Below are 27591 nucleotides of genomic sequence, written 5' to 3' on the forward strand. Positions count from 1 at the left end.
ATAAAAAAATTCTACTGTCAAGTTTATTTTATGATATGTATGATTCTTACCATGCCACAGGAAGGAATATCATCTTAGCTATCTGTGTTCTAGAAACTCACTCTTGTTCCTATGTAACTTGACTGCATTTTAAAAATTACGAATCTCCTTCCCTTCATAGAAATAGCTTTATAAAGAATTTGATTTCGTCTTGATTTTCATTGTAAAATTGGTTGTATCATCATGGGAAATACCATCCTGTAGACTTGGAATAGATCCAAAATGCTGTTGGAAGGCATTAACCAGACCCTTGGCACAAGGAGGTACTTTAGCAGTACTTTCAGGATTTTTACGTGTCTTTCCCAACTTCAGGATCATCTTTTGTCCATCACAAAAGACTCACTTTTCTCCAGATTTTAAATAGTCTTCTACTCTTCAGGATCATCTATATCTGCAGTTAAAGCTGTAGTTATATTTACTCCTTCTCTGGGTAATTTCAGTGTGTAATAGAGGAAGGGGCTAGATCGTCACTGCCTACCAAATTGATGCTGATAGTTAACCTGTGATCTTGTCTAGACTGCAGATACCTTATATCTGGTGTGGGTTCTGTGACTAAAATTCGGAGCTTTTTTATCTTTCTACAAGAAGTCGTTTGTTAAAAGTTCAGCTCCTCTCTCTAGAAGAAGGGTTACGTGGATGTCTTCCTTCTTTAAAGGGGTCAGTATGTCACTTATGTTGGGTCTTTAATTCCTGTTGCTTGTCAGGGGATGTATAAAGCCTGTGTTTACAATAATAGTGGGTAACCTCCTCTGCAGAAGAAATGGTCCTGGTTATCAATGGCATTTCCAGCAGCGGAGAGAACAGCCCCCAAGCCCTGCCTCTTGCTGCCCAGTCACAGAGCCCCTGCAGAGGGGGCTCAGTGAACCCCATGGAGGTTCCATCAGGTTCCCCTGGGCGTTGCTGGGAGATGATGCCACAGTCTGAGGAAATCAACTGCCTTGCACCCTGTGTACTTGATGGGTGCCTGCATGGCATCATAGGCCTGGTCCTAGGGCATGGCAGCAGTCATTCAAGGAAAGGCCTGGAAGAGACACCTTTCTGGCTCTAGACTCTTCACATGAAGATATCTAAATCAAATAACTACCCCTTCGTAAAGGTCCTGTCATTTGGTAACTTGAAGGTGTGGATGGAGCTTCTAGGCAGGGTAGTGTATTTCCCTTCTTCCATCATTGTATAGAGTATCATTACCACAAAGTGTATCTGTCAGTTCCATACAGTATTTTAAGAAGGAGATTAAGGATTTATCCCAATCTCCAAATTAAAGATCTTTGTTTAAAGGGGGATGTTGGTGAAATTTGACTCTGGATACTGATGACGTCCTATTTCGTCGAATATTAGAGCCCTGATTTCCCTCTGTCTTTGTTCTGTTTTCCTCGTTCCCTGTCTACCACATTTCCTCCGTCTGTCTTTTAAAAGCCATTGCTTATACATTGTCTTTGCCTAGGATCTTTTTAGTACCTAATCCATTTCAAGTGTGTAAATCCAATAACTTTCAAATTCTCATGGCTATATGTGAATTTCTCTTCTTTCACCATAATTTTGATATTCAAAATCTAATACAGTTTTCTTTTTTCATCCATTTTGCGTGTTCTTTTCTTCACCCCAAGCAAGGTAGACAGTTGTTCTTTGCCATACCACATATTTGTAAAGTCCATTATAAAGTTCACCACATACTTTTAGGAGGGTAAAACTAAAGAATGCAGTAAAACATCCTCATTAAGAGTAACAGATTTCTCTAAATTGAGATGTGAAATTTCTTGTAAGTAACGACAGGTTCTTTTCAATTGGGGGATTTCTGTCAACTTTGTATAAAGGGGAAAAAAATCATTGAACCAGAGGCCAGGAAATCTTGATTTGTGGTTTATTAACTTACTCTGTATCGTTGACCCTTTTTGGGTTTCCATTTCTCCTCTCAAAAGTTCGAATGATATTCGCCTTGCCGTACAGGTAGACTAGACAAAATTACAAATACACTAAAATGCAGCGTTTACGGGGAATGGTTGTTGCGGTTATCGTTATATATAGCTATTGCGTACAGTTGGTTCGTTCTTCTCTTAAAGATTCCAAATCTATGCAAGACGGCTGGGGGGAGAGTGACGGGCCCGTGACAGGAACTCGCCATCCCAGCTGGGAAGAGGAGGAGGATGGAGGAGTCTGGAACACCGCCGGCTCTCAGGGAAGTGCTTCCTCCCACAGTTCGGCAAGCTGGGGACAAGGAGGAAAGAAGCAGATGAAGGTAGCCCGCTTTAGAAATGCCTGGGCTTGCTTATTCGTTCTTAGAGGGCAGGACTGAGAATGTTTTCATGGGCGAAGCCAGGCAGCCGGAGTCCCTGAGGTCCTCAGTGAGGGGAAGGTATTTTCTTCAGAACAAGTAGCTGCTTCCTCTTTACCCCTCATCTTCCTTCCCCGTGACCTTGAAATCTCGAACGACAAAACTCTTGCTGTGGGTAAGATGGAATTTTCAAAGAAACGAAATTTTCCTCACTTTGGCTTCCATATTAGAATAATTCTTGGGAAGCTGTCAAGGCACACCTTATAAATGTTTTACGCTTTCGCGTTCTAAAGCCAAGTCAGTCCTTAGAGTAAATCCCCAGGAATATGTAAAAGAGAAACCACAGTAATATGGTTTCTCCAACAGCAATCATCGCAACTCATTTTTATCTCATTCGGGAAACTCCAAGGCCCAGGACCCTTTTCTCAACGAGGTGCCAGTGTGTAACCCTGCGTTAGCAACTAGATGATTTATCTACATCCTGTACCAGTTGTGTTCTACACTTGTTACTTTCTGTATCTTAGAACAACTTAGTTTCTCCTTTGATTTGCATAATTTGATGAGGACTTTGGTTTTCAATCTAGAACCTGAACGACTCTCAGTAGAAGCCCTCTTTTTTCATTCCAGCCTCTCATTCCACAGATACATTGAGAGACATAGGAAGTGGGCAGCCATGTATTTAATTTGAGGATGGAAGCCTTGCTGCCCTGAGTAACGCTTCACAACTAAAAGTCCTGGTTTTCAAATACCGGCTGCCATTTTAGAAGGTCTTCAGTGGCCAGGGGCTGTACCTTCATCCCCTTTGCCTATGGGATTTTGTTCTGAATATGATTACTCTCTTTTAGGCCTGAGAATACAGATTGTTTCTGTTAGAGACGTTTTGTTTCAGCAGTCATTTACAGTTTTCCCTCTTAAAGGACTTGTATTACTCCAGTCACAAAAGAAATTATTCAGTAAACTTGCCAGCATTTTTAGTACATTCGTGTTGTCTAGTCTGCTGTGGCTTTCTTTTTGTTATTTACAAATTAACAATAAGACCAAATTACAAGACAATTCAGGAGACTGTTGAGGAAGCAACTGAGTGAAAGGTACTAGCCCACTCAGGGAACCACCAAGATTTAACGAAGTTAATTGGGAATTAAATGTTTCTGCTCCATGACTGATGATTCTGACCTTTCATACTGAGGGCCTCTTTGTGTGTGTGATCAAATACAGCTGACATCAAATTTACCATCTTAACCAATTTTAAGTGTACGGATCAGTCGCATTAAGTACATTCACATTGTTGTGCTGTCATCACTAACATCTGTCCACAAAGTAACTACCACTTCTCTCCTCCCTCCAGTGAGGGTTTTTTTGACCCTCAAACTAAGTACCTTAACACTTGCAAGAATAATAAAATTGATCTGACCAATACCATCAGAACACAAATAGAATTTTTACCTGGAGAATGCACACGTGCACAAAGCCCCATCACCTCCTGCCCCCACAAGGTCCCTGCCACAGTTCCACTCACCTTCTACGTAGAAATAAAAGTGGAACTGAGGGCTGGTGCCTTGTTCAGTGGAGAAACTAGTTTGTCCCATTAAGAAACAAGCAGAAACCTACATCCGCCACCTTTGCACTTAAAACTAACTGCCCTCATATAGTAACAGCTATGCGGTAAGCTTGGTGATAGTGTCTTCTGCTAGGCTTCTTTCCCATTGGGGATCCACATCCTTTACACTATGAAACAAGCAGATGAAAGTGCTACATGGATGAGTTCCTCACTGTATCCACACAGAGAGTAATGACCAGTTTAAATGGGCTCCTTTCCAAATAACATGCACTAGCATCAAACTCTTTTTCTTCACTCCTAATACAAACCGGCTTCGGTTACAAGGAGATACTAAGAGAGAAAATACTAGCATGCAAACATTATGTTTTAGAAAATCTGATATTGACCTTCTATTTATAGGGTAAAAACACTAGCTGACCATATATTTGTCCAGTTACTTCCAATTCAATGCGACGAATAAAGTAAGAATGAAAACACAGATACAATAACTAAGGCATAGTACTTTTCTAGACTAACAGATAACATATCAAAATAACTATAGTTAAAGAGGAATAGTTAGGGTTCAAAAAGGTAAACTCTTGGTTTTGCATCTTCAGTCAGTACTTACGCAACTCAGGAAGTTGAAATAAAATACATTATTTGATTCTGAGGTTACGTATTTCATTTCTCTAGTGCTCACTAAAAGGAGGAAACAATGATTCATGGATGAATCCCGTTGCCAAACAGTTTTCAAATATGGGATTGCTGGTAAGTTTTACTTTTTCGTATGTGTAATGTCTCCCAACTTTTACATTTAGTACAAATTTTATGACCACTGCCACATATAGTGCAAAATTACAGATTTAGAAACTGGTTAAGCAGTGTTCCTGATTTGGATTAGGCAGCACTTGTTCTCTATGCTTTTTTTCTTAATGAAATACTCCAGTATTTAAAGGGTACAGCTTTTAAATTTTTAGTCCTTGTATCCTTTTCCTTAGGCAGTTAGGGAAGAAAGAGCCAAGTACTTAAAATTTATATAATTTTTGCTGACTACTGTACCAGTTTTAATATTATAATTTTTAAAAAGACAGCAACTGCAGAATAACTAGGGAAACTATTTGTGATTAATTATATAGGCAGTTCTTGTAGAATTTCTGATTTTTTGATCTCTTGGGAACATTATGGGGACACCCTGTGCCTGGTTGCCAAAAGACAAATGACTTGGCTGCACATTTCGAGATTTGATGACTCGACAAGTCACAAGAAGAAGTTGTCATCATTTGGCTGCCACTCTTGGAATTTGATCCTGAGCCGACTGGAACTTGAGCACAGGGGTTTAATTCTCCAAGCAGCTGTTTAGCTGTTCCTCTGCCCATAGATTTACTGAAGCTAATTTGATGTGAAAATCGAATTTAGGAATACAGACACCAACAGCAATCAAAATTAGTCAGGTTTTTGTTTTTAGTATTTATTCCTTTATTTGGCTGCACCAGGTCTTAGTTGCGGCTTGCGGATTTTTTAGTTGCAGCATGCGGGCTCTTAGTTGCGGCATGCGGTATCTAGTTCCCTGACCAGGGATCGAACCCGGGTCCCCTGCATTGGGGGCGCAGAGTCTTAACCACTGGACCGCCTGGGAAGTCCCAAAATTAGTCATTAAAAATGTTACTGGGACTTCCCTGGTGGGGAAGGGGAGTGGTTAAGATCCGCTGCCAACGCAGGGCACACGGGTTTGAGCCCTGGTCTGGGTGCCGCGGAGCAACTAAACCCGTGCGCCACAACTACTGAGCCTGTGCTCTAGAGCCCACGAGCCACAACTACTGAAACCCCTGTGCCTAGAGCTAGTGCTCCGCAACGAGAGAAGCCACCGCAATGAGAAGCCCGCGCACCGCAACGAAGAGTAGCCCCCGCTCGCCATAACTAGAGAAAGCCCGCGTGCAGCAACAAAGACCCAATGCAGCCAAAAATAAATAAATAAATAAATAAATATATATATATGTTTTTGTTTTTGTTTTTTTTTAAGTTATAAAAATGTTACTGTCTTGGGACTTCCCGGGCGGTCCAGTGATTAGGACTTCGCCTTTCCACTGCAGGGGGCGCAGGTTCAATCCCCGATCAGGGAACTAAGATCCCTCATGCCGCGCGGCCAAAAAAAAAAGTTACTGTCTTCATTCCAGTTTAAGGTTCATTTCCAAGGATGTTGTATAGTCCTAGTAGTAAAGTAAGGTGTGGCTCACACATGAATAATGCCGTTTCTCCTCTGATTCAGACGTTTAATTCAAGCCTTTAATCTTCCTTCACTGTTTTTTATTTTCAGAGTCAAACTGAAGATAATCCAAGTAGCAAAATGGATTTGTCTGTAGGTGTGTATCCCTGCACTAATACGAATGGAATATGTTGTTGTTCATGACACCCTGTTGGGATCCCCTGCTCACTTTGAGTTGGGATGGGTGCAGGTCCTAGACACATATTCCACACTCGCTCTGGGGCAGGTACCGTGCCTGACGTAAATGAGTAGTGTGTGCTACATATAAAAACTTGAGACTTGGAGGCCACTGGGCAGCTGGGGAGACTGTGTGTTCCACATAAAGGAGTCAACCTTTGCTCGGCTGTTGGCACTTGTTGTCGTGGACGAGTTCAGGCTCAGCTTTGCCAGGTCCTCCAGTGTTTTCAAGAGAGGCCAGAAATTCAGATATGCATTGACATCCTGATTTTGTTTTTTTAACATCTTTATTGGAGTATAATTGCTTTACAATGGTGTGTTAGTTTCTGCTGTATAACAAAGTGAATCAGCTATACATATACATATATCCCCATATCTCCTCCCTCTTGCGTCTCCCTCCAACCTCCCTATCCCACCCCTCTAGGTGGTCACAAAGCACTGAGCTGATCTCCCTGCGCTATGCGGCTGCTTCCCACTAGCTATCCGTTTTACATTTGGTAGTGTATATATGTCCATGCCACTCTCTCACTTCGTCCCAGCTTACCCTTCCCCCTCCCCGTGTCCTCAAGTCCATTCTCTACATCTGCATCTTTATTCCTGTCCTGGACATCCTGATTTTTAAATAGTGGAAGCTAATCCAGATTTTTTAAAATGCTGTGTGTGGCCAAATAAAATATGTCTGTGGCCCTGCCAGAGTCAGCCCTCAGGTGGCCAGGTCTGTCTGCACTGGGATGTCCCATTATTGACCAACCCCGCCCCCCCCCCCCCCGCCCCCCGCAAGTAGAGCAGATGCAGCATCAGCCCTTCATCTGTGGGACCTTCACAGTGATGCTGTCGCTCACCTGAAGGAACTTAAAAAGAATCAAACCGGGAAGAAAAGGAAACAATCCTAGGAGATAAGGGAAATAACCTCTGATCTGTGATACTCTTAAATACGAGAACAGCTAAAAAATGAGCTTCATGTCACTGTACAATAGCAAATTTATAGACATGTGAAAGAAAGTGGGAATAGCCATTGCCACCTGGGAAATTACATTGTACCAGTAACGTGGCACACCGTCTCCTGCGTTCAGCATGAAGTTCTCAATGTTAGGGCAACAGCCGTGCCTCTTTGCTCTTTTTATTCCTAATAACGTGTTTCACAACCCCAACTGTTTGTCTAGCAGATGCTAAAATATTAACAAGAGACACATCCTCTCACCGAGGACATTTGAATATATGAGCAAGATATATTCATCAAACATATCAATACCCAGTCTAAGAATTAGATTAGTTAGAGATTTTTTTACTGGGTTAGCCCTCAGGCTCTCTTTCAGTCTTCCATAGAAAACAGGCTACAGCTAATACATGTTGTGGAGTTTGGGGGGGATTGTTTGGTTTGGTTTTGTTTTGAAGGCATCCATGTGTGTTCCAGGAAGGACCACCAGCAGCCTGAACCAGTAAAAAGCTCTTCTGGTCTTACACCTGCACTCAGGGAGCATAGTGGGACAGGTCACTCTTGGTCATGAGGGAGACATTGATTGCTAACATCCTCACTCCTTCTGTGTTACTTTTCAGGGAGCCTTCCAGATAAAAAATTTGATGTGGACAAGCGAGCAATGAATCTCGGGGATTTTAATGATATCATGAGGAAGGATCGATCTGGGTTCCGTCCACCTAATTCCAAAGACATGGGAACCACAGATAGTGGGCCTTATTTTGAGAAGGTGAGTTGAATCCTTGGTTTAAGATAATAATTCATGAGAACCACTTTGGTTCCCACTTGTCTTTTGATAATTAATTCCAGAAGGAAGCATAGAATTACTGAACTGAATGAGCGAGCAAAGCACAAACATCACCTGCTTTTGAATGGTGACATGAAAATAGTTGTTGTTGGCAGGTGATTAGGCAGCAGCTAGAACCATCTGTCTTTAGAATGTGAGTATTGTGAACAAGGTCTAAGTTTTGGGGAATTTATGAAGTTTGGAGGGGGGAACTGATCTATTTATAGTGGGGGAAATGCACGCTCAAAACACGTAGAAGAAATCCTAGAGGCAAATTTATTCTGAATTCTTTTTTCTGCTGTTGTGCAATTTACAAAAATAAATTTTTGGATCTTGTGCAAATACTCTGTGTCTCCTAAGGCCTTGCCTTCTAGCTTTGTCAAGATGATCCAAAACTTTCTCCTTTGCTATTTCTAAGAGAGCTCTTTTGTCTTCTTTCTCCATTTCCATAATGAACTGTTTTTAGTTATGATGGTATACTTTTCAAATTCTCAACTACCTGCTTTAAACAAGTCATTTATACCTATCTGTTGGGATTTTTAACATTTCTAATGGAGGAGATGATTCCTTGATTCAGAATACCAATTTGCAGTGTTCCTGGTCTTCAGAAGGCGGTTAAAACCAAAGTTTTTAGATCTGGCACTTTTTTGACGCCACAGTGCTGATCCAGACAGCAACATGTTCGCAAGAAGATTACCCTGGCTTCTGTTTCAGCAGCCACGTAGCTAGAGTAATCAGTACTAGACGCATGAAAATGAAGTGTCTGGCAATTTTTATCTTAGTGCAATGGACAGAATGTGTTACTAACTTAGAGGATAAGAATCTATAGGAAAGAGGATGACAGATGGTGTCTGTTGGGCAAAGTATCATGACTATCACCAGATCCAAATTCTATCCTCGTTTACTGCTGATACACTCTAACCTTGTTTATTCCTGGTGTTTCTCTTTTCCCTTCTTGCATTCTGTTGCTTCACTAACCAACACTCATTGTGATTGGCTAACTACTACTACTTTTCAGCTGACTTTGCCTTTCTCCAATCAAGATGGGTGCCTTGGGGATGAGGCTCCCTGCTCTCCCTTCTCCCCTTCTCCCAGCTACAAGCTGTCTCCCTCTGGTTCCACACTACCCAACGTCAGCCTTGGAGCAATCGGCACAGGGCTCAACCCCCAAAACTTCGCTGCTAGACAAGTAAGGAGGCCTCTCAAATTTATAACTGCTTGGCTGCGGCCTCGCCTCGGCCCTGGTCTGCAGTTTATTGCATCATTTGTCTGTCTTGGGAAATTTGTTGATTACTGAATGCACAGAATGATACTAAGTATAGGCTTTAGCTCTTTCAGCCCGTAGAACCCATCTCTCTTCATGTTTCTCAACATGGATTTTATTTTAAATATGTTTCTTTTGTCTTCCCATTTTTAGTCATAAGTTTATGTTTAATAGTTAACTAATGACTGGCTTAGGAAAATGTTAAAGAAGCTTACAGGTACCTTCTATCATCTAATTTAGCAACATATTTGCCATTTTTGAACGTTTGATTGAATGGCAAGACTACTTTTGAGGTCTTTTCAATCTAATAAAACTGCTAGTTAGAAAACAGCAGCAAAACTAGTAAGATTAAATATTGGAGGGTTACAGCATCTTAAAAATCCAGTGTCTTTAAGTATCATATTACCCAGAGAAAGGTAACTTACATGTTAGGTAATGAAGCTTTAAGAAGACCGATGTTGCCCAGTGTTTGGTTCAGCCTGGAGCAGCGCCTTTCCTGGGGTTGGATCTCTCCGTCCTCCAGGGAAGGGCTGTGCAGCAGAGACAGGACTGGCAGGGCTGTCGTGATGGTGCCGCCTCGCCTCTGCAGGCCCAAGCGGACAGAGCAGGCCTCTGTCTGTCACCTTGCAGGAGCTCTGTTGTAGTTTTTGTGGAGAAAACCAGGAATTTGGAGACCGTTCCTCTGTGACAGTGGCTCCAGTGATACTTTCCTAACCGTAGTTCCACGACTACTTACTTGTCCTTCTGACTTTCATCTCTGAATGTCACAGAAGGACATTTAATTATTAGTTGCGTCCATTCTGCTTGCACGTGATGGCTTCCACATAGAAATGAAAGGATGGTATGAAACACCTCTTACGCTATAGTCCTCAAGTCTCATATAGATCGTTCATATGCTTTCTAATTGTTGCCTTAGCACATTTAAAAAATGGATTATATTATATCCATATGTTCAGATTGGTTAACTCTGGATTGAGAGTTATAGGTAGTTTTTTGTTTTCTTCCTTGATATTTCGCTCTTTTTCCTAATGTTTCCACAGAGGACATGGTTGTGTATTACTTATATAAACAGAGAAGAAACAATTATATCCATTTTGGTGGGGAGGAGGGCTCTTTTGGTTTGAGATATATAAAATATAAGATAGTCTTAATACTCTTGGTTAATGGTGATTATAAGTATGCTCCCAGGATCACCTGATTATCAGATGCTTTTAGTACATAAACTTTAGTATAAGTGACCAGCCAAACTAGCTGTGCACTGGACTCTGAAAAAAGGTCATTCCTCTTCATTTTTTTGATCTGTGGATTGCTACAAAGTCCATTGTGAACCAAGTTGATTATACATGTTCTATCCAAATATGGTTATGGTTTTTTCACACTGTTTTCATGCAGAGTTAACATACTTCATAATTTAAAAACAAAATTTGAGGTTTTTTTCCAAATTATAGAAGATTTCAATTAGCTTGATAACCTTGTTTTTAATTTATATACCTTTCTAAGTTAAACATTGTAGTTGAGGCAAATATCACCAATAATTATTAGGCTCAGGTCATCATTAAAGCCTCACATACAACAGTGAAGCTTTAGAAATAGCCAGATAAGCCACCATTAATATATATATATATATATATATATATATATATATATATATATATATATACATGCTTTTGATGCTGGTTTTCCTAATCTCTAAATATAGTTTTAAAAAAAAGACTGGATTTGTATGATTACCATTAAATACATTACTGTGCAAAATAGCTACTTCTGAGCCAAGAAGATGACCAACTTGTGATGCCAAGGTTCCATATTAAAAAATAGAGAAGGTGAGAGGAGTTCCCTGGTTGGCCTAGTGTTTAGAATTCTGGGCTTTCACTGCCATGGCCCGGGTTCCGTCCCTGGTCGGGGAACTGAGATCTCACCAGGCACATGCCACGGCCAAAAAATAAAAAAGCGAGATTTAACAGTAAATAATGAATAAAAATTATCTAAAAATGGTTTTATTTTTTTTTTTAAAGGTATTTTTTGATAAACTTTTGTTGACTTACCTTTGTTATTATCTGTATCAGATATATCAAAAGTGTTTGGTGTGGCTTTAGAGACACTTGATAATGAAAACCTAAAACCTTTGGTGGGAGTGGGATGGACTCTTTCTCCTAGGAATAGGAAAGGAGGACTTGATTTTACAAAAAGCAAAAAAGGCAAATTCTTTGTAATACCTCTTACCAGAAAGAGAGGTTGAAATTTAAAATGACCCGTACAGAGCAGTTTGGAGCCCTACAAAACATAGGTCTGGCAAGGACTCTAGCTGTCAGAAACCCCCCCATCCAAGACCATCCATGAATAATTAACATCTAATAACAAGGTCATTACTTTGATAGTAAAGTGTGAGAACGATCTTAGTGGAATAGTCTTAGCAAAATAAATGTTTCCTGTTTTCCTGGGAAGGATTAGTAGCTAAGCTCCAGACTACCAGGATCTCAGAAAAGTTAGAACTGAGCCATTTCCCCTCAGAATGACAAGTTTGATTAGTAAGACAGGAGGGGCAGAGACGTTAGAGTTTCTAGAACTAAAGGTCTTTTCATGTTTAAACAGTCCTTTGGGAGACTTAAAATTCATGGTGGACCTTTGATTTTCTTTTATGAGATGTACACAGATTTTAATTGCCATTTCTACTTTATATGCATAATCATTTTTATTTTCAATACTTTTAAGTTCATTAATTCCCCTGAAGCAGTCCCTTAATCTGTTTTGAATCATTAAGCCATCAAAATATCTTTGTTGCTCTGGAACTTAAGGACAAAATGCTTCTTTAAAATTGCCTTAATCCCCACGATTCCAGGGATAAGATGATGGTGGTGACCTCAGCTCAGAGCGCACAGGCTTGGTATAAGCAGTGGTGTAGCTGTCTTCACTGACGGTGTCCAGTGGGACGTTTGTTTTCAAGTGTATGAAACTAGTGGGTCATGGATGTTTGCAAATGATGTGCTCATCCTACAGACCAGGGCTGGACTGAGTTCCTGGGAATACAAAGAGGGAAATATTAAGCTGGTGGTGGAAAGACAGGATGCAAAATAACTGTAATATGATTTGATGATGGATCCTATCCAAGGGTCTTCAAGTGTTTTGAGAATGCAGAGGTGGGCTCCGTGAATCTGAATGTGCAGTGAGGAAGGTTTGGGAAAAGACTTTGTCGATGAGGATGACCTCTGAGCTGGGCCTTGAAGAGGCCAAGTGAAGGTGGAATAGAAAACTACGTCAGGCAGCGTCAAGTATCGAATGTGATTTCTTTGCTTCTCTGCTAGAAACAAGTCAGAAAGGAAAGGCCATCATATACAGCCCAGCTTTTTATAGCTCTTTGATTGGAGCAGTCTAGAAGTGCTTCAGTGAGTTGATCCTCCAGAAACCAGGGAGCTAATAAGCTTGTTTTTTGACTAAACTGATAGTCATACATTTGAATGAGAAGTTACAGGTGAGTAGTGTTTTGTTTTGGTGTCCCTGGAACGATGTTTCACTTTTTCCCTTTCTTCCTTTTTTATCTCACCCTGTGGTTGACTCACGTTTCCTCGTCCGGTAAAGAAGGGACCAAGCAGACCCAGGACAGGGAAGGGTGTTCGGATCTGGTGTAGGATCCTCATGGAGCTCGGCTCACAGTTGGGTGGCACTGATCTTACGATTGGATCAGAGAAGTATTCAAATCAGCCAATTCAGAGAAGTCATATCGTAGTACTGTCGTGCAACTGATATTATTCACAAGCCTGCATGTTTACTCAGGTGCTTTCTAAGGTGCGCCTCAGCTTATATAGTTTGAGAGTAAATTCGGTAAACCCAACCTTAAAAAAGAAAGTAGCCGAATAAATGTTGTACTGCCTGTACCTTTCGATAACAACAACAACAAATTAGTGCTTCTTCTAACATTTGACTAAATGTAACCCTTTTGGTTTATAGCATGCGTCAGACCGCAGGGGCGGTGATGGTACGCCCATGATTGGATTTGAATACTTTTCTGAGCATTCTGCGATCAGGAACTTTTTTCAGTTGTAAAATTCTGTGATTCCACGGAACACGGGATATGATTCTTCTGCGGGAGAGAAAACCTGAACTGTTTCTTATTTGTGTTTTCTTATGTTAACAAAAAGCCTCACCGTCGCTGTTCCGTTGACAGGGTGGCAATCATGGTCTGTTTGGAAATAGCACAGCACAATCGAGAGGCGTGCACACCCCTGTGCAGCCGCTGAATTCTTCTCCTAATCTCCGGGCGCAAGTGCCTCCCCAGTTCATTTCCCCCCAGGTAAGCAGCTTCATGGATCCACAATTCATAAGTAAAGTCCAGATGGTTACTAGTTGTCAACTGACTGGTTTTGTGCGCGTAAAAGGAATAACGGTAGTTACCCATCCAAAATGGGAAAAATCCAGAGGCCAGGGATCAAGATTTTTAGAACAAGATGGCAAATCTCGTTTGTTTGGTTTTTTTATTGTATCGTGCATACAAAGTAGATGTCTTTACATGAAAAGCATTATGATTATATTCCTTTTAGATCCCCTATATATTTTCCCAATACTATATTGATTTTTAAATCGTGTATAATTAAAACTGCTGTGTCAATTCTGATGTGGCAACATTCAGAAGTTGGTTGCCCTCAAGGATTTGCAGGGTAATTGCCAGGTTCTGGGTTATTCTGAAAAGTTTTGAGGAGATATATACTAAAACACTGACTGGGTGTTCTGGGGGGGTTAAAGAACCAATGAAGTGGCAGAGACTTATTCACAGAGCAGCTTTGTGTAGGACACGGTCCGTTGGGTACCATGGGAACCCTTTAGGACCCTCTATTAGCAGGAGATTGGACAAGTTGTTCGGGGGTATAGGTGAGAGATTTGTGCCAGTCTACCACATACTGCCTCTCATACATCTTTGTGGGAAACAGGTCTGAGGGGCAAAGTAAACGCTGATAAGCCCAAGTAAAGATGCAGTGTGTGAATCAAGATCAAGAGCTTTGAGTCTGTCCCATCGTATAAGAGGGGGGTGGGGTACTTACTAGATCCAGCCAACAGGTTGTGAAGGGTCAGGTTTTGTTGTTTGTTTTTTGATACATCTTGTAAGACAGAAGCTTAAAACGTTTATTTGAAACCATAATCTATAGATTTCAAATCCTGCTTTGGACGTTGAGTCTGTCCATCTTGGTAGAGGAAGGAATGTTGATCGTGCCCCCGCCCCCATCTTCACGGTCCTGTCTGGAGTCCTCTTAGGTCTCTCTTCTTCCCCTTCCCTTTCTCTGAGTTCCACTCATCCTTCAAGTCCCAGGTAGACAGAGCTGTTCCTGACTTCCCCAGCACTTTACAGTGGCAGTGTCTTGCCTTTTGGAGCACTTGCCAACATGCCTTGCCATCAGGCCAACAGCCGTCCATGGTTATCGAACGTCTGCAGTGTTCCAGGTTGTGTGTTGGCAGTGCGTGATTGAAGAAAACGCTGCCTCTCCCATCGCTGCCTCCTGGAGTCGTGGCGGTGATGGCAGAGTGCTGCATGGAAATAGATAGTGTGCTGCATGGAAAAGCTTAACAGAGTTTGGGGAGCTGGGTGGGACCTCACACTAGCAGTGACATTTAAGCTGGGTCTTGGAGAACGAGTCAGAGTTCGCTGAAAGGTGCCTTCCAGGAGGCAGGAGCAGCTTGTGCAGGGGGCAGTAATATCTGGAAGGACACGGCACGTTTGGGGAAATGCGGTTAGTGTCAGTAGTTAGTTTGAGCTTGTGGAAGTGTAGGTATGCTGTCTAGAATGGAATAGGAAGAAGCTAGTCAGGAACTTTGGGACCAAATTTGGAACGGTTTTGTTTGCCTTGCTAAGTAGTTTGGACTTTGTCCTTTGGTCACCATGGTTTGTAACATTATCTTGGCTGCTACTTAGAAATACAGTTTCTGGGTCTTCCTCAGTCTACTGAGACACAGAGTCTTGGGTGCTGGGGCCTCGTCACCCCCAGGGGATTTTTACGTGCCCCCTAGAGTTTGGCTGCTCCTGCTGAAGATAATATAGTATTAGGCAAGATTTCTCAGCTGAGTGGCAGTACAGGAAAGTTTAAGTTTTGGAAAAATAACACCATGATATAGAGGACGTGTTTGAGTGACAGGATCGCTAGAGCAAAGGAGATCAGTTACGAAGCTAGTGCAGGAGTCCAGATAAGATAGCGGCAGTCGGGGGGACTTCCCTGGTGGCTCAGTGGTTAAGACTCCACACTTGCAATGCAGGGGGGCTGGGTTCGATCCCTGGTCAGGGAACTAGATCCCACGTGCATGCTGCAACTAAGAGTTCGGATGCCACAACTAAGGAGCCCACAAGCCGCAACTAAGGAGCCCGCCTGCCACAACTAAGACCTGTTGCAACTAAATAAATAAATAAATAAATAAAGGAAACACAGCATTAAATTAAAGAAAGATAGTGGCAGTGGGAATTAAGACCTCCTTGTGAAGGTCACTGGTGATCTTTGTGTTGTGGAATACAGTGATCTGTTCCCCAGTCTCTTTTTACTCATGTATCGGCATTGGACGCAGTGGGTCACTCCCTCCTTTTTGAAACAATTCATTTGGCTTTCAGACACCTTCTATATTGGTTCTCCACCTGCCTTTTCTTGTCTTTCTGCTTTACAAGTTCTTCCTCACTTCCCCAGTGTTTAAACATCACAGTACCCCAGCCTCAATATCTGAACCTCTTCTCACCACTTACATCCACTTTTAGGTGATCTCACCCAGTGGAATGACTTTAAAATACTGACAGTTCCACAACTGTGACTTCAGCCCAGATCTCTCTTCTGAACCCCAAAGACTTCTGGCCATCTTTAGTAGGATGCCTTATAGGCATCTGAAGTGAACACGCCCAAAACAGAACTTCCTGCTTCATCCCGCTCTCCCCTCAAAGCGTCCTCTTCCTCCCAGTACCTGGCACTCTCATCCTGCAGGTGCTCAGGCCAGAGCTGGTTGTGAGTCCTCACAGCGCACAACCAACCCAGCAACAAATCCTCCCTTCAAAACTTCATCCAGCGTCCGACCATTTCCTACTGTGACCATGGTCTCCTGACTGGTTCCCCCCCGCTTCATCCCATACTTGCTCCCTCGAGTCTTGTTTTCTGCCCCGAGTTCAGACTGATCCTCTAAAACCGCACTGTCCAGTGTAGCCATTAGCCACATGAGCACTTGAAATGTGACTTGTGGGATGGAAGAACTGAATTTTGGTTTTAATGAATTTAAATAGCCACACCAGGTTAGCAGCTACCGTATGGACAGTGCAGATGTGGAACGTTTCTGTCATCACAGAAAGTTAAGGTAAATCACGTTGCTGCTTTACCGGGACCCCTCTCCTGGCTCCCTCTCTCACTGAGGATACAAAGCCAGCTCTTCACTGTGGTCTTTGGGGCTCTTGGTGACCTCCCTGCCCCCCACACTTGCTGCTCTCCTGTTCGTCCAGACCTCTCCAGCCAACTGGCCCCAGTGCACGGAACATACTCCCAGAATGCTCTTCTCCCAGATTGGCACATGGCTCCGTCTTTATTTCCTTCAGAGCTCTGCTTCAGTCCCACCTTATCAGGGAGGCTGTCCCAGGCTGTGTATAGTACACCACCACCACCGTTACTCACCCCCACCCCACCCCCAGGAGGGTAATAAGCTTCACAGCGGCAGGATCTGTGGCTGCTCTGTTCATTGCTGCACCCTGAACATCGGCAACTGTGCAGGGCATGTATTTTAAGTTCAGTAAGTATATGTCGAGTCACAGGAAGATGCATTTCAGAATGATCTAGAAAGTGGAATTGTTAGGAAAGCGCAGTGAACTTAGTGTAAGAGACTTAGGGGCTGCAAATCTCTTTAGGACCAAAGTATCTGCTCTACTTGGAAAAGAAAAGTACTTGCGTTCTCCTACATTTTTGAAATGTGTTTCTTCAGCAAAACATGGTTAACATTTATTTAATGCATAATTAGGGCAAGATATTAAACAATGGAATGTTCAGTTTTTTCCTGACATTTACATACTTTAAAAAACAAAGCAGTTGGGTAGGTTTAAAAAAACTTTTTTTTTTTCAAGTAAAGAGAATATAATAACCGCACTGAAAGTTTGGATTGTGCAGAAAAAAATTCTTTCTTGTAAAAAATTTTATTTATTTATTTTTATTTGGCTGTGCCAGGTCTTTAGTTGCGGCATGCGGGATCTTTGTTGCATATGTGAGCTCTTAGTTGTGGCATGCATGCGGGATCTATCTCCCCCACCAGGGATTGAACCCAGGCCCCCTGCATTGGGAGCACGGAGTCTTAATCGCTGGACCACCAGGGAAGTCCCAGAAAAAAATTCTTCCCAAAACTACCCTCCCACCCCACTGGACGCAATGACAAGAATTATTTTTACGTAATCCTCTATCCAGACTTTGTTCGTTTACAGGCATGCTTTTCACATAACTGCGTTCATGGTCACAACAGCCTGCTATTTTCACTAACATTGGGTCATAATATTTTCTGGTTACTAATACAGTCTTCAAGTTGATCATTCTTAACGAAGAAGGCAAAATGTTCCATCAGGTAGACTTGATTTGATTTCCCTTTCCCAATTGGTTATTGTTTCTAATTTTTCACTGTCATAAGTAACACTGTAGAGAAATCCTTTATACATAGATCTTTGCCCACATTATTTCTAAATTTAGTTGCCCAGAATGAAATTTCTGGGTCAAAGCACATGAACATTTAAAATTCTTTTTTTTTCTTTTTTAAATCCATTCCCCATACCTTCTTTTATTTTATTTTTATAAATTTATTTATTTATTTATTGGCCGCGTTGGGTTTTTGTTGCTGCGCGTGGACTTTCTCTAGTTGCGGTGAGTGGGGGCTACTCTTTGTTGCCATGCATGGGCTTCTCATTACGGTGGCTTCTCTTGTTGCGGAGCACGGGCTCTAGGCGCGTGGGCTTCAGTAGTTGTGGCACACAGGCTCAGTAGTTGTGGCTCGCGGGCTCTAGAGCGCAGGCTCAGTAGTTGTGGCGCACAGGCTTAGTTGCTCCGTGGCACGTGGGATCTTCCCGGACCAGGGCTCGAATCCGTGTCCCCTGCATTGGCAGGTGTATTCTTAACCACTGCGCCACCAGGGAAGTCCCTGAACATTTAATATTCTTAACGAGGGACTTCCCTGGTGGCGCAGTGGTTGAGAATCAGCCTGCCAATGCAGGGGACACGGGTTCGAGTCCTGGTCCGGGAAGATCCCACATGCCGCGGAGCAGCTAAGACCGTGCGCCACAACTACTGAGCCCATGTGCCTAGAGCTCGTGCTCCGCCACAGGAGAAGCCACTGCAATGAGAAGCTCACGCACCTCAGTGAAGAGTAGCCCCCGCTCGCCGCAACTAGAATAAGCCCGTGCACAGCAACAAAGACCCAACGCAGCCAAAAATAAATAAATTTATAAAATTCTTGATGAATATTACCAAATTTTACATCCATTTTAACCGCTTTTTAGGGACAGTCAATAATTAATGTAAACATAGGAAGAAGATATTGAAACTCATCTTTAAGATTTGTTACAAATGTTCCATACCGTGGGTTTTTTCTACCTTGCCTTTTTCTTCCTGTTACTCAAATGTTCAGAAAGTAACATATTTTAGAGGTTTTTGTCTTGCTTTTATTTTTATTTATTTTTTAATAAAGAGACCATTCTTTCTTTTTTTTTTAAATTCTATTTATTTTTGGCTGCCTTGGGTCTTCATTGCTGCGCACAGGCTTTCTCTAGTTGCGGCGAGCAGGGGCTACTCTACCTTGTGGTGCGCGGGCTTCTCGTTGCAGTGGCTTCTCTTCTTGTGGAGCACGGGCTCTAGACGCGCAGGCTTCAGTAGTTGTGGTGCACAGGCTTAGTTGCTGCGCAGCATCTGACTCTTCCCGGACCAGGGATCAAACCCATGTCCCCTGCATTGGCAGGAGGATTCTTATCCACTACGCCACCAGGGAAGCCTGTCTTGCTTTTAAATTGCTGTCATTTTGCACTTGTAACGCTTCGTTAAATGCCATATTGACTCCCAACTAGAGCTTCACTTTCTCCAACCCAGCTGGAGATTGAAAGGATTTTAAGCCAGAATAATTAATTCCCTGCCATGGGAATGTGCAAACCTGCACTTTAATTACTCTGCAACCCAGGTATGAATAGTCATTTGCCAGGAGCCCAGTGAAGCATCTGTCTGGTCCTTTTGTGTTCACTGGAGGGGGACAGTACATGTGAATCTGAAGGAGGGGGAAGTTGAGCAGTGCTAGATAGGAAGTCCTCAAAGTACAACCTTGATAGTCTTTATAACTGTCAGTTTATAGAACATATGAGATGCTGGCATTTAAATTAAAGTATGAAAATACCTTGTGTTAGCATTTCTTTTCTTTATAGTCTTTCGGTATCTGTCTATCTGTAAATAATATGTTTCATGTTCCCTTTTTTGAACTTTATGTAATGAAATCATACAGTATGTAGCCTTCTCTGACTTTCTTTACTTGATAATGCTTGTAAGATTTTCCCATGTTGATTTAGGCAATTGTGGTTCATATTGTATTCTACTATATGAATATACCATCATTCATTTACCTATTCTACCCTACTATCAATAGACATTTGGGTTGTTTCCAGATTTTTGCTATTATGAGCAGTGCTGCTGTGAATATTCCTCTATTTGTCTCCTAGAATGAATTTCTCTAGGGTACTGCTGGGTCATGGGCATGTTTTGCTTTGAATGGTGGTTTCTTTAGCTAGTTTTGAGTAGTAGGAATAGTAAGGAAGGTGGTGGGATCATGGGCTCGTGGCAAGGGGTAACATACATTCTCAAGACTGAAGAGAAATGGTAATCAGGAGACCAGCTGATTTGTCCAGTAGGTCTTTTAAAACTGAAAGAGGGGGCTTCCCTGGTGGCGCAGTGGTTAAGAATCTGCCTGCCAATGCAAGGGACACAGGTTCAAGCCCTGGTCGGGGAAGATCCCACATGCCGCGGAGCAACTAAGCCCGTGCGCCACAACTACTGAGCCTGAGCTCTAGAGCCCGCGTGCCACAACTACTGAAGCCTGCTCACCTAGAGCCCGTGCTCTGCAACAAGAGAAGCCACGACAACGAGAAGCCCACGCACCGCAACAAAGAGTAGCCCCCGCTCGCCGCAGCTAGAGAAAGCCCGCACACAGCAACGAAGACCCAACGCAGCCAAAAATAAATAAATAAATAAATTTATTTTTAAAAACTGAAAGAGGGCTTCCCTGGTGGCGCAGTGGGTAAGAATCCGCCTGCCAATGCAGGGGACACGGGTTCGAGCCCTGGTCCGGGAAGATCCCACATGCCGCGGAGCAACTAAGCCTGTGCGCCACAACTACTGAGCCTGCGCTCTAGAGCCCGCGAGCCACAACTACTGAAGCCTGTGAGCCACAACTACGGAAGCCCACGCACCTAGAGCCCATGCTCCGCAACAAGAGAAGCCACTGCAATGAGAAGCCGCGCACAGCAACGAAGACCCAGTGAAGCCAAAAATAAATAAATAAATAAATAAATAAATAAATAAATAAATAAATAAATAAATAAATAAATAAATAAATAAAATTAAAAAAAAATAAAACTGAAAGAAGGGAGGAGAAATGACAGTTCAGACAATGGCTCTTTATTTTGGAGGCCAGCAGGTTGGGAAAGAAAATAAGCAGAGGAGATTTCCCATGAATCATAGATGAAAGCTTCGGAAAGGAAGTTAGAAACGTGCTGATCAGTACAGACAGCCTGGAGCAGCACTGTCCGGTAGAAATGTAACACAAGCCACATGATGGAATTTAAAGTTTTTAGTAGCCCCAGCTAAGAGATAAAAAGAAACTGGCAAAGTTAATTTAATAATATATATTCTTCAAACCAATATATCTAAATTATTATCATTTCAACCTTTACTCAGTGTTTTTAAATTATATCAAAATTTTTACTCTCCTTTTTTTAATACCAAGTCTTTGAAATCTGGTGTATATTTTACACTTAAAACACATCTCGGGACTTCCCTGGCAGTCCAGTGGTTGGGACTCCACGCTTCCACTGCTGGGGGCATGGGTTCAATCCCTGGTTGGGGAACTAAGATCCTGCATGCCACGTGCTGCGGCCAAAAAAAAAAAAAAAAACAAAACCCACATCTCCACTTAGGTTAGCCATGTTTCAGCTGCTCAATAGCCACATGAGACTAGTAGTTAACATACCAGATGGCACAGGCCTGCAAACAGAGTTATTGTATTCGTTTCTTTTCTAGAAACTGCCACAGCAAATGACCGCAAACTGGGTAGCTTAAAACAACAGACATTTATTCTCTTGCAAGTTCTGGAGCCTAGACGTCCGATAGCAAGGTGTCATCAGGGTTGGTTCCTACTGCAGGCTCCACAGGAGAGTCTGTTCCGTGCCTCTCTCCTAGTTTCTGGTGGCTGCTGGCAGGGCTTGGTGTTCCTTGACGTGTAAATGCATCACTCCCATCTCCACCTCCGTATTCACGTGGCATTCTTCCCTGTGTGTCTCTGGACTTTCTCTTCTTCTAAGGACACCAGTCTTTGGATTAGGGCCCACTGTAATCCATTATGTCCTCATCTGAAACTTGATTATGTCTACAAAGATCCTACTTTTGAATAAGGTCACATTCTCAGATCACAGTTGGGCATGAATTTGGGGGGGTGGGGGACACAGTTCAACCTGGTATAGTTGCTAAACCAAATGAATTTAAGATTCACACTGTGAAGGTAAGAAATACGATTTCATGAGTCACTGAGGTATGGTCTAAGACTCTGGTTTGGAATATGGTGTGATAGCGTAGGATATATCTCCACTCGAAGCCTCCTTCCCTGTCCCCGACTGCTCCCGCCCCCCCCCCAAACAAAAAAAAGAAAAACTTTTAATACAGTGAGGTTAGAACCATTATATCAGAGACAATAAGTTAAGCCACATTGGTGACCATTTGGGTGAACTCAAAGGAGAGATGAAGAAGAATTATTATTTGAGAGGAGTTGTGGAAGGTATGTCCCTCATGCTGGCCATAAAACTGGTGCAGAGGTAAAGTGCACAGTAATGGTGTGCCTGCTTTGAGCTCCTATCTGCTAGGGGTCTGTTAAAATAGAAAATCAAATAAGGTGGGTTTTTGTTTTGTTTTTTTAAGTCAGTTTATCTTTTATTTTTTAATTGAAGTATAGTTGATATACAATGTTGTGTTAGTTTCAGGTGTACAGCAAAGTGGTTCAGTTATATATATCTATATATCTGTTCTTTTTCAGGTTCTTTTCCATTATAGGTTATTACAAGATATTGAATATAGTTCCCCATGCTATACAGGAGGTCCTTGTTGTTTATCTGCTTTTTATATAGTCGCGTCAGACAAGTTTTTTAATTGGTTGGCAGCACTCAGCACCTCGTAGAGAGTAGCGAGGAAGCAGCTGGGCAAACTATTACTTTAAATCAAAATACTTTCCAAAATGAGAGAATTGATAGTTTAAGTGCAAGTGCCTGAGATCTTGGAAGAAAACGAGTTGGTGAGCCGAGCATAGGAAACTTGAACTTAGATGTTTTTAGACTAGAAGGTGTCAAAGAAAAGATAGGCAGATATTCTTGAGAATGTAGCAGACAGTGACTCAAAAGTATTAGGAAGCTGAAGAATTTAACTTTGACTGTGATGCTAAAGAAAGGTAACATGGGAAGACCCCGTGGCCTTCTGATGAAAGCTTTCTGTTGACTCACGTTTTATAGGGTAATTTTTAAAAGATGGAAGGTAAGGGTATGCAAGCAAGGGTGAATGTGTGAGAGTCATGCTGGGAGATTAAAACACAAAATAAGTTGAGGCTTGTAAAAAAGTAGGCAGGTCAAAAGTGTCTTAGAACTTGGTTTGGTGCAATGTGGTGACTGGGAAAGGAATCATAGCTTTGGACTCTTCATATAATGCTGACTGATTAAGTGGAAAGAATATTTTTACTGCTTTTGTCTTCTCTGTTAAGAATAAGGGTGTTCAACCGCAAGGGTTTAAGATGCATTAAATCCTACAGCAGAGAAAGAATTTGTGGAAAGAATTGCAGAGTCCTGACTGTGATCTTTGAAGAATGCTTGAGGTCTTCAAGGAGGAGGGTTTAATAATGACAACCCCTCTTTCCTGCCCAAATCCTGAATTTTTAAGACAAAAAGAGGAAGGCTTCCAGGGGCCTAAACGTCCTCTTTACTACCGAGAAAGCTGATACTGGAGAATGTGAGCTTCCTAATACTGAATTCCAAACTTACCCCCTAGTAACTGGAATAGGGCAGTCCCCCCTGTGGGCTTGCTGCCAGGATGTAAGGGAAAGAGGCCCAGAGTGTTATGATAAAGGTGGGTGCCCCTCTGTTGGAGCCTCAGGTCAGCAATGGGAAAGAAGCTCCCCTCCCCTACAATGAAGTAAGGAGAATGGGGGAATTTTTTTTTTTTTTTTTTTTAATTTTGAAAGAACAAGGAAAGTGGCTTAAAGACTGATGAACTTGGTGCCAATTCCAAGCAAGATTCTAGACAAGATGATCAAAAACATGGTTTCTGAGCACCCGTACTAGGAATCGAGAATCATAGTTTGCTAACATATTTGAACTTAACTCGTTTTCTTCACTGATTGGTAAAAAAATTTTGGATTATAGGAACGATAAAGTTGTTGTATCTCTATTTTGACAAGTCATTTGACAAGCTGTCTAAAACAGTTGTGTTGATTAGAAGTGATTGACTATTCCTGGACTTCGACTGGAAGGGTGACTGTTAGTAAGTTAAAATATGAGAGGTTCATTCATCTAACAGGTGTTTATCAAGCATCTGCTATGTGCCATGCATATAAAGATAAATGTAAAGTCCTAAGGATCAAAACATAAATTAATAAAATTTTTAAACCCAGCTGCTTAAAAATTACATGGGGGAGTAAAACACCCCATGTAATTTTAATCTAATGCCCCATCTACAATTTTAATATTGTAGATTTTAATTGACAGTAAGCTTAATGTGTGAGTTAGGAGTTGATCATCAGAGAAGTTGAGATCTTAGGAACTGTTAAAAGCATGGCTTTCAGAAGAACGGTTAGTGATGGCCAGGTCTACCCAGTATTAGACAACTTTAGGAAATGGCTTTTCTGTCCTGGGCTCTGCATTGAGAAATTGAATGAGATACAGGTGAGAGAACTGATCATATGTAGCCTGGAGATGAGATGCAGGGGAGCTGTGATCATTGCCTGGACATCTGAGGAACCATCCTGTGAGATAATATGAACATGTACAGAGGGCATTTCTAAGCATTTGACATGCACTAACTCGTAAAATCCTCAAATGACCATTTTGGAGATAAGGAAAGTGAGGCTTAGAAAGGTTAAGTAAGTCACTTGCTCTGAGTCCTATACCTTAGAAATGGCAGGCTCACACAGTCTGCCTCTAGAACTAATAAGCTTTTGACCAGAATGCTATTTACCACTCATGGAAGACGGAGTAAGTTTGTTCTCCATGGCGCTCACTGATTCAGTGGGTTCAGTGGATGTTTTTATAGCACATTTCCAGTAATAACTTCTCAGACAAAAGTTATATTATCATTAATTTGTTTTCTTGATATTTTCTAGATTGCAAAATTCGTAATTTTTATTGCAGAAAAATTGTAAAGTCTAAAAAGAGAATTAAAAAGCTCCTGTAATTTCACCACTCAAAGACAACCATTGTTAACACTTTGGTGTATTTCTCCCAATCGTTTAATATTTTTTCATAAATATTTTTCAAGGAAAAAATTGGCAGTGCTTGCTTTAGCTCTAATAAGATTCATTTCACGGAAAAAAAAATTTTATTTTGATAAATTCTGAATGTTCCTTCTTTTGGCTAGGTTTCTGCCTCAATGCTCAAGCAGTTTCCCAACAGTGGCCTGAATCCAGGTCTTTTCAATGTGGGGCCCCAGTTATCTCCTCAACAAATTGCCATGCTGAGCCAGCTTCCACAAATTCCCCAGTTTCAGTTGGTAAGTAGCAGATTTTCCTCCTATAGCTAAAAAGGTTACTTGATTTTTTTTCTTTTTTTTCTCTTTAGCTTTTATTTGCTTCATTTCATGCAAACTGTTGAGTGTGCTTAAGGGTTGATATATCAGCTCAACTGCAGGTAAATGTGACCCGTAGACTGGGAACTCGGTGGTGCTTCCCTCACGGGCACTTGATTCATTCACAGGCCCTTTAAGTTTTCCCCGTCAGTCTGTCTTAGGAAACTTTCGTCCTCTCTTTCTCCCCTGCGCTGTAGGCGTGTCAGCTGCTCCTGCAGCAGCAGCAACAGCAGCAGTTGTTGCAGAACCAGAGGAAGCTTTCTCAAGCCGTGCGCCAGCAGCAGGAGCAGCAGGTACGTGGCACCGGAAGGGCCCCCTGGTGCTCCGTGGGGGGGATGCATCTCTGCTTAACCTCTTCGATGGCAGGCACGACTCAAATGCCGCCTTTCCCCGTGCGGTTCAGGGTGTTGGCTTCTCACGTGTCCGTTTTCCCTTGCGCCTGCTCGCCTCCAGCTGGCTCGAATGGTGAGCGCCCTGCAGCAGCAGCAGAGGCAGCCCAGCATGAAGCATTCGCCGTCTCATCCCGTCGGGCCCAAGCCGCACCTGGACAACATGGTCCCCAACGCTCTAAATGTGGGGCTCCCAGACCTTCAAACCAAAGGGCCGATACCTGGATACAGTTCTGGTAAGCTGTGAAGTAATGAAAACTGCCTGTTGAAAATTACCTGCCAGTCATGTTCTCAGCCTGGGGGTTGGACCTCCATTACACTGTTTTCACAACAGCTGTGCAGGGTAGGTGACTATTTGTATCCCCCTCTTTCAGGTGAGATATCTGAGTTATTGATATCCTAGAGTCTCAGTGGTTTCCTGAAGCTCACCACACAGTAAATAACAGAGACAGGCCTCCACCTTCTCTGGGTCCAAAGCAGTCTTTTATTACTTGTGAGTGGCAATCAGCTCTCCTACCACCAGGAGTTTTTTTCAAGCCAGTTAAATGTTTGTACCTGCTGTGACTGCTACACACGTCTGAGGTTATAATCTAATAAATTATGTACAAGTTGAGGCGTTTAGCTCTCCAGATAAAATTACCTTCTCTTGAAAAAATGGGGAACTGATATTAAAATTAAAAGGCAAACTGATAAAATTCTTCTGATATTAGTATCTCATCTGATTTAAATAGAATTAGCACAAGTAAAGTTATACCTTTGACATTCATCAAGAATTTGTTGGCAGGCAAATCGTAGCTCTTTCAGAACCGGGGAACGTGTTGTAAGCAGAGTCCAATCAGTGAGGCAACAGTGATTTACAAGTAAAATTAAAAAATTAAAAAGGTACCACACCCCACAGTGGGTTTCTTCTCAGACTGACAACATTTAGATTTTCTTTCAGTAAAGACAACGCTGTTCTTTGCAAACTCAAAAACAAGAGTTTGGGGAGACTTGAAATCCATACTCCCAGGTGACAAAGTGACCCTGGACAAATGGCCCTGCTCTCTGTGCTCTGTGAGGTGCCCACTGCCCCCTGGGGAGGCCACATCCAGAGAAGAGCAGAGAGTTCAAGGACTCCTTGATCCTGGATAGTTGTAAGGGAATTAATTTACAGATCCTCAAGTTCTACCAACTGTACTTAAAAATGATTTGCCTGAGAACTGACTTTTAAATTCAAAATAAACTTTCTTCCATATGACATAAAAGAAGGGCAGATTCTCCACCATCCCGTATCCTATTAGAGCATGCTTCTCTGAGGTTCCAGGCAAGGAGGAAGCCTCCCTTGATGACTAATGATGGTGCCATTACCCCTGGGTTTCCAGTCTTCACCTTCTGAATCGTGTCTTCTGTTACAGATGAAGCTTGACATAAGAGCCTGGGTGTGTTGGTGTGTGTTCAGTTGTTCTGAATTTAGACACTGTACATGATCGTGAAGTGGGGCAACTGTGCTTCTTTTACATCCGCTTTAGTCAAAGGGTGCGTAGTTCTTGAAAAGGAATCCAGTCGTATAAAGCAAAGAGAGCATCTGGAGGCCACAAGTGGCTTTTCCCACTTGTTTTAAGAACACAGTTCTTTTCAGGCCTTCTCAGTACTCATCCTGAGGGTATGTCTTAGTTGGAAAGAAAAGCACCTTTGAACAGCTTGAGCAGTATAGTTTAGTGAGACTGACTCTTTGAAACAGACATTTTCACAGCGAATCAGGTAAAGCCTGTGGATAAAACTTTTATGTGATTTCCTTTAGACTGGGTATGCACTGGTCAGTTAGTTGTTAAAAACCTAAAATCATGATGTATTTATTTCAA

At 42.2% G+C, this 27591-nt stretch overlaps 1 protein-coding gene across 4 annotated transcripts in view; it reads left to right on the top strand.

Annotated features, from left to right (window-relative positions):
- TNRC6B (trinucleotide repeat containing adaptor 6B) overlaps positions 1-27591 on the top strand; it is a 246682-nt gene that overhangs the window by 199680 nt on the left and 19411 nt on the right. For all 4 annotated transcript variants that reach the window (XM_068560730.1, XM_068560733.1, XM_068560732.1 and 1 more), the window contains 8 exons: positions 2100-2275; positions 4542-4616; positions 6163-6208; positions 7846-7994; positions 13478-13603; positions 25155-25286; positions 25559-25654; positions 25815-25986. In XM_068560730.1, coding sequence (XP_068416831.1) covers positions 2100-2275; positions 4542-4616; positions 6163-6208; positions 7846-7994; positions 13478-13603; positions 25155-25286; positions 25559-25654; positions 25815-25986 — 972 coding nt within the window. The remainder of the gene's footprint in view (positions 1-2099; positions 2276-4541; positions 4617-6162; positions 6209-7845; positions 7995-13477; positions 13604-25154; positions 25287-25558; positions 25655-25814; positions 25987-27591) is intronic.

This window comes from Eschrichtius robustus, chromosome 13 (assembly GCF_028021215.1).
Source record: "Eschrichtius robustus isolate mEscRob2 chromosome 13, mEscRob2.pri, whole genome shotgun sequence".
In the NCBI taxonomy this organism is placed as follows: domain Eukaryota; kingdom Metazoa; phylum Chordata; class Mammalia; order Artiodactyla; family Eschrichtiidae; genus Eschrichtius; species Eschrichtius robustus.